Source organism: Oryza sativa, chromosome 4 (genome assembly GCF_034140825.1).
Source record: "Oryza sativa Japonica Group chromosome 4, ASM3414082v1".
NCBI classification, from domain to species: domain Eukaryota; kingdom Viridiplantae; phylum Streptophyta; class Magnoliopsida; order Poales; family Poaceae; genus Oryza; species Oryza sativa.
The window spans coordinates 24,876,293-24,883,666 of NC_089038.1; the positions used below are offsets into that span (position 1 = coordinate 24,876,293).

General features: G+C 41.5%; 1 protein-coding gene across 2 annotated transcripts; it reads left to right on the top strand.

Annotated features, from left to right (window-relative positions):
• Window positions 1-241: 241 nt before the first annotated feature.
• On the top strand, window positions 242-6,834 carry LOC4336225 (sister chromatid cohesion 1 protein 2). 2 transcript variants are annotated; one of them, XM_015780233.3, is made up of 15 exons: window positions 242-597; window positions 1,394-1,814; window positions 1,901-1,941; window positions 2,017-2,063; window positions 3,239-3,303; window positions 3,382-3,504; window positions 3,593-3,730; window positions 3,854-4,095; window positions 4,184-4,370; window positions 4,942-5,078; window positions 5,160-5,572; window positions 5,710-5,746; window positions 5,839-5,863; window positions 5,951-6,083; window positions 6,437-6,834. In XM_015780233.3, exons 1-15 carry the CDS (start codon window positions 471-473, stop codon window positions 6,548-6,550), a joined length of 2,250 nt encoding a protein of 749 aa, XP_015635719.1. In that variant the 5' UTR covers window positions 242-470; the 3' UTR covers window positions 6,551-6,834. The 2 variants fall into 2 exon arrangements, with proteins under 2 accessions (XP_015635719.1, XP_025880972.1); XM_026025187.2 differs by having other exon boundaries at window positions 3,857-4,095.
• The last annotated feature ends 540 nt before the right edge of the window (window positions 6,835-7,374 follow it).

Sequence of the window (7,374 nt, forward strand, 5' to 3'; positions counted from 1 at the left end):
CCATCCTTACACACGCCTGCAACCTCCACACAAAAACGGAAACTTTTTTCAAACACGCGAAACCACCGGAGGAGGAGTTGTGAAAATACTCTCAAAACGGAGCAAATTACCAACGTTCAATTCTCAAAACGCGAGGGCATCTCCGCCATTTCGCCCATCGCCCCAACCGTTTCTCCTTCTCCTCCTTCCCCTTGAAGCCTCTCCTCTTCTTCCTCCTCCTCCTCTGCTCTCCCTTCGCCTCGCCTCGCCTCTCCTCCAAGAGCGCAACCGTAAAAAAAGAAAAAGAAAAAAAAAACCCGAGGCGGCGAGCTCTCGGGCTGCTTCCGGCTCCGTCCGTAGCGGCGAGGAGGGGGCGGAGGGCCATTGGCGCGGCGGCCCGCGCGAGGCGCGCTTGCATTGTTGGTGGCGGCGGCGGGGGGTCGACGGGGTGGAGGGCGTGTTTTTTTGTTGGCTTGGGGTGGAGGCGGGGGATGTCTTGCTCGAAGGTGCTTCTGTCGAAGAAGGGGGTGCTGGGGACGGTGTGGGTGGCGGCGGTCAGCGGCGTGGCGGCGCTCAGCCGGGACCAGGTGGTTCGCACCAACGTCGTCGCCTGCGTCGGTAAGCGATGCGATGCCCACTCCTCGGCCTCAGCGCGCGCGCGCGAGAGAGAGAAAAAAGTGCGTATTTTTCGTGGGTTTTTATGTCGAATTTGCGGTCTAGGTGGGAGGCAGTGGAACAGTGTGGGAGGCGGTGTGCGGAAGAGGGGTTTATCCGGGGCTTTAGGTTATAGAAATGAAGCGAATCATGTGATGAGAATCTGGTAAAAAAAGAAGAAGAAAGGGAATGGAATTTGAGAGGAGTTGTTTGCTGTCATGGCCTCGGTACCCTTCTATACTGTATTGTGGTAATCGTTGTGGCAATTTGATTTTCCATGTGAAATCTCGAGGTGAAAGGAAAAGGTAGCACCTTGGGTGTAATAACATGGACCTGTGGGTATGGGTTTTTGGATGGTGAAGAGTTTTGTACTTTGTAGATGGCATCGGTTTGGGGTTTGGGGTTTAGGGTCATTGTACGACGACGGTTCTACGTATGGTTCTATTAATAAGGCCCAAGCATATACCCAAGATTCGGGCGCCAACTAGGAATACCTTGTAATCCCTAAATTTAATAGCATTGAACAAATCTAGTAGTCCTGTAAATATTGTTTGGTCTGACTCGTAACGGAAATACAGGTGTCAAAAGTGTGGAACTAATAAGAAGGGAAATGCTATATCCAAAGCATATGAAACAAATTAGAACAGTAAATGCGGGTTGTGACATTTTATAACGCTTTCCTTTTCTAGATCGATTTATTTTTAGCATTCTTTCCCTAATATGCTCGTAACGCTTGCACATTTCCTCTTTCCCCTGGCAGATAAGATTTTGCCTGATGACAACGACAAAACCACATACAGAGTATTGGGACTGCTTCTGCTTGGCATTGTTAGGATTTATTCCAAGAAAGTGGAATACCTCTGCCATGAATGCAATGAGCTTCTTGGATCATATGGATCAGCACATTGCAATGAACTAAGTATCCCAACTGGAGGAGCAACAAATAGAGTTTCAAAGCAAGCGAAGAAACCTGTTCGCGCAAGAAGATTAGTTGTAAGACAAGAAGGTGCTTACAAGGTAAAAATACCTATGCAAGCTGTGCGAACAACTAGAGCAGAAACAAGAGCTACTTCACAGATAACTGAAGTTCGAGACACACATGCTACACCTGATCTTCCAACTTTCACAATACCCAAAAGATTTGAGCTTGACTCTTTTGATTTGGGGATTCCTGAAGATAGGTAACAGGTTTTGGTCCTATACTAGTTTTATTAGCTTGTTGCTTAAAATTGTGGTTTCTGATCTATTTTTAAAACTTTCTTTGTAGGGATGATGATGACGTGGATCATCACCAATTGCCACATCAAGGTAGAACTGCTGTGATTGATGTTTTTACCACTGCTAAGAAACCATTTTATTTACGTTCTGCATTCTTTTGTATAGGTACCATGTTGGAAGATGAGAATCACCATACATCCTGTTTGTTTGAGGTACACTGCTCTCTCCTGTATTGTCCACACCACTTACCGACACATGCATGCACAAAAAAAAAAACTTGATCAAGGGGTAGGACGTCGTCGTTGACTTAGCTTTAAAGAAGGTGCCCACTGAAACCTTGTGCAGCGATGTGGACAGAACTGTGGCACCCAGGATTTGAGCCCTGGGTGGGCGTCACCTTACTGGGTGCTCTACCACTGAGCTACACACTCCATCCAACACATGCATGCATACACGAGCTGTATTTAGTAACATCTGAAATGAAGAAATGGAAAAACTAACTAATGGTATGCATACTAGATAAGAAACACCTGGTATTGCTAAGCATTGATATAGGGTGGCCAGGTGAATGTGTTATCCAGTGATCCCAAAGTGAGGTAGGCTCCCAGGTAGCCGAAAGTACTACTCCCTCCATCCCAATGGTAGGTATTTCTAGCGTTCAAATTTGTCCCAAAATGTAGCTAATTCTCCACCTACCTCGTCATTTGAACCAAGCACAGCCATATCCCGTTAAATTTCTGCACCTACTTTCTCTTCTCAACCGATCACAACCTTCCACCATTCAACCGCACCTATTTTCTTAATTCCCGTGAAAACCTCTAGAACTGCTTACATTTTGGGACAAAGTACTGATTAGGCAAGCACTGTAGTTTTTGAAAAAAAAAAGGACTCGAGTCCGCTAATGCTTTGACTGGCATATACCAAGTCTGTGAATACCAGTGTGATGCTGGCTGCAGTCCTGTACCTTGTGCTAATTATTCTGTTCAACAATTTAGAGAACTGCTACAGGTGCCACTTGTCAGTTGCTGAGGGGTTTAGGGGGTTAGTTCTGTAATTGTCTTATTTTTTTTAGAAAATGAAGGAGAGCTGCGCTTCATTTCATTAAGAAAAAACAAACCACCCATACAACCAAGGGCTCACGAGCCCTTCACACATCTACAAACAGCACCACACAAGGTGATACACGACCAAAAAATCACCCTACAACAGCCTAGTGCCCTTGGGTTAGCGAATTACACCCAGGTTTTCATTTTTTCCCGTGTTATTTATAAATAATACCACATAATTGCTACTCCTTTATTAATTATTATCCAATAACCATGTCTTCCTTTTGTTTCGTATATTATCTGTTTGGGAAACTAAAGCCTTATTTTGGTCCAATGAACAGTCTTATAAGATGATGACATGCTCATACGCTGATCTAGACTCTGCCTGCATTATGCCAGTACGCGTGTAAGTATAGAGATTACTGTCTCAATGATGCTAAAAAAGATTATCTGTACCGAATTTCTGAATGAAGCTTCAATGCAGCACTATCCCAACTGAAATGATGAGTGTCATTAGTGAAGTCAACAGTCTACTATGCTTGAGTAGCATTGGGGGTGAACCTGAAAATCACAATGCTGAATCTGCTTGCTTTACACCAGTGAAGGAGTAAGTATATATGGTGTCACATTTCTCTCTTTACAGTGCGCATACTTTTCCTCTGTTGCCGATGACCTTTTTTTTTTTTCTGGAACAGTATTCTTCCACCTGAGATGGTGGATATGATGGCTGAAGTAAATGATCCTTCAGATAAAAGCACAAGGGGGAAAAAACCTCAAAGAGAATTGAATAGGGATGAGAATGGGAATTCTGCTTGCCACATCCCTTTGTCAGGGTAAGTAAATGTTACTTTTGTGGTTTTACCATATTATGATTTTAATGTCACATCAATTTTTTTTTACTTAAACATTTTTGTGAAAAAATAGTGCATTGATGCTGACCATATTTATTGGTACAGAAGTAAGGAAGTGCAAATACCTGAAAATATTGTGGAGAATGTGACTTTTCCAAGTCGTGATGCAAATTGTCCCACAATTGAAGAATCAGAAAATGGGTCACTGCATGGAACTAACACAAATCCATCATGTGATGGTTTTGAGGAACCCGGGTCTCTTGAACAACCAACTTTGCGCTGTAAGACAAAGCTAATCAATGAGCTGTCACCTTCCACTCCGGAGCCCATGACAGAGGGTGGCACAGGTTTAATTTTTGTGATAAAAATTCCTCTTCTATTTGTGGTCATTATTATGCTTAATTTGTGATGTGTGGGTTTCACTGATTTATTCAGGGCTACCCTGCTCTCCTAAATTTATGGTTACTACACCAGCTAAAAAGGAGAAGCACCGGGTGACTAGAAAACGAAGAAGGGGATTATACAATAAAGATTATATACCAACAGATAGAGGAGACAAACGGAAGGTTAGAAGAAGAGGAACATGGGTATTGTATGATGAAAATATTGTTCTACCAAATGAGTAAGTAGAGCTTCTAGCTTAGAAGCTCTTCCATCTGTTGCACTACCTATTCCTGTTTGATCTTTTAGGTATCCTAGGAGCTGGTTTGGCAAACTTAGGCTCATCTTATCAGCTTAAGCAGGGATTTGGGATTCTTTGATGAATCTAAGTTCTCAGCTTCTTCTTCTTCCTTTTTTTTTTTTGCTAAGATATTTAAGGCTCAAGGCAAGGTACTGTAAGTTATGAAGCCTATAGCCTCATAAAGAATTATAAGCTGAGAACCAAGATGCTTGGTTGGCTGGCCCTGAGGATGTTTGTGTTGTCCACTGGGATTCAAATCCTTAAAACATGTGCTCTCATTGGTTCTACCTGTTTGCAGTGGGAACCAGCGATCATGGCTGGGGTGCTAGCCTCTTGTTCCCGCACTTTATTTTTGTTTGGGGGCTTGGGTTAGGTGGTAGGCTGCAGTGCCATACTATTTTTTATGTGATCAATGATCATGTAGTATAAGTTGGAACATTAATTTTTCAATATGTGGTACTTCTCTATTTTTAATTGCTAATGCTTTGGATTTTTTTCCTCCTTAATGTAGAACATTGAGAAACACAATAGAGGATGCAAGTGATCTAGTGCAGCAGAGAAGGAAGGCACCTCATACTTGTCTTTATACCTGGAAGGAGGGCAAAATTCGTTCTCTGCCAGTTACTTTCATGGATCCATTGATTTTGTGTAAGTCTTCATCTATACTAGGTGCAATTAGTGATGGAAACCTCCATAATTAACTAAAGAGGGGCCATTTTATTTTCACAGATCCAACTTCGGTGTACGTTAGACACACTATTACAGCAGATACACCAGAAAATTCGTGCAGGGAGTCAGTAAAATCAAGAAGGCGACTTTCGTTGGAGCTTTCTGAATCCAACAATATCTGCGATGATGCTAAAAATGTAGAAGGTGAAAGCATTCCAGATGAACCAAGAAAGAGAAAATTGGATGAATTGACAGATAGTGTACAGGCAACTGTTGGGTGTTACACTGAAAGTGCACAGTATCACAATGATGAAGACTATAGATTTAATGACGATACAGTCAAAGAAAAGGATTTCTCAATTGGAGGACATGAATCTCATTCAACAGAACTGCAAGAAAGATTGAATGCATTGAAAAGTAAAAATCCACAGCTCGACGAGGCATTGGATGCTGATATAGATAGTATGGAAGAGGTAACACTGTCTACATTAAACTCTTTTATAAAATTCTTTTGAAAATATCTGGTTTTGTGTGCAAAATGCCATGCAAACAATTCATTTGTTAATGTATATTTTATGCAAATGAATCATTTGAAAATTGCATCTGGCAGGATACTCATATGGATGAACAACATGCTAGAGATGAAGGTACTCTTTTACACCCTATACTAGTTTTTATTTTTCCTGTACATTAGATCTTTGTTTTTGCCAAGTTCTACTGACATTGTTATTTTGCACAGGTTTGCTGCGTTCAACAAGAACAAGGTGGCTAATGAACTTGTCCTGTTTCTTTTCATTTCTTTTCTTCATGTTGTCGTTAACCTATAACATTCTCTAAATGCACTAATTCAGGACTGTAGCAAGGTACTTCCATCAACTACTCGTGGACCAGAAGTGCCAACAACGGAACAATTCTGTATGCCTTGGTCAAGCACTCGAAGGAACGAAAAGAAAAACTTCAGCAAGATTCTTCTATGAAACTCTGGTACATTTTCTGTACTTATTTCTTGGACACAGTATCTGCATGAGTTTTAGTTGCTTTTTCACTGGAGAATGACTGGTCTTGAGGATCCCATCTTGTGTATTACTGATCTATTTCAGTTCTACGCAAGAACAATCTTCCTTGTGATAAAATTAATATGTGCATTTTTTAGTGCAATTCATGTGCTTTACTTGGGAAATATGCAAGCACTTCTTTGGTTCCATTTCCGTTCTGTTTATCAAAACTCAAAAGTTGTTTGTTTGTTTCATATTTTCAACTCCTATAAGTATAACAGAGGCCCTATGATCCTTACAGCAATTTGTATTGTTTATATCGTCGTTTGCTCTCTTCTGCAGATCCTGAAGAGTGGTAGTCTCATAGAAGTCAATCAAGAGCAGACTTATGGGGACATCATAGTCTCAGCGACTCCGCGGCTCGAGGCGGCATTGCGGAGTAGTGAGAAGCAATGACTTAATTTGACGCAACATGTTCATTGGTAGTTTTCGGGAAAAAGAGATCCCAGCTTCCCAGGAGCGTTTCACCTTGTTTTATCTTCTGTAGCATGTTTATGATGGTCAGTCAGATGTATATACTTAGTTGGGCGCATGTAGCGCTAGATGGTTAGGAACATGTAGAGATGTTAGTTGTTTCCCCCTTTTTTTTCCCCTTTAGATGGATAGCTTAGTTATTTATAATAACTTTAACAGTTGTAAATTGCAGTTTCCTATCAGTGTTAGATCCCGTGTTCTTTTCAGAGTTTTTGATCGTGCGTGTTTGGTTCAGTTGTATATGTGAGTTTGCCAGGATGTTGTCTAATCTGGAAATGATGCAGCTGGGAACAGTTTGGAAGCTATGATGGGAACAGCGAGCCATGGTGATTTGAAGGTACTGTAGTTGGGCTCAGTTGGAATGTATCATTTTGGTGTATTTAACTAAGTCTTAATAAAGCTTTCATTATCTTAAAAAAAAGATACTGTAGTCAAAGCAGTAGCAAAGCCTCTTGAAGGAGCTGATGAGTCCCACACAGTCGCCGTCGTTCTTCGAGCTTCTCGCTGTTCCATTGTGAACTTGAGAAGCTTATGCTTTTCTTGATTTTTTTTAATTCTTCTTTCTTTTTATTTGTTAAGTAGATGCAATTCTATTTGTCGAAGAGCGGTTGAATCTACATACTGCTGAATGTCCAGTTTTAGCTGAATCAACAAATTCAGGATTAGCTGAATTCACAGTTGAGGTATAGATGAATCTAGGTGATCCAAGAGCGGAGCAGCTGAGCCGTGCTCGGTGCTCCACAGTT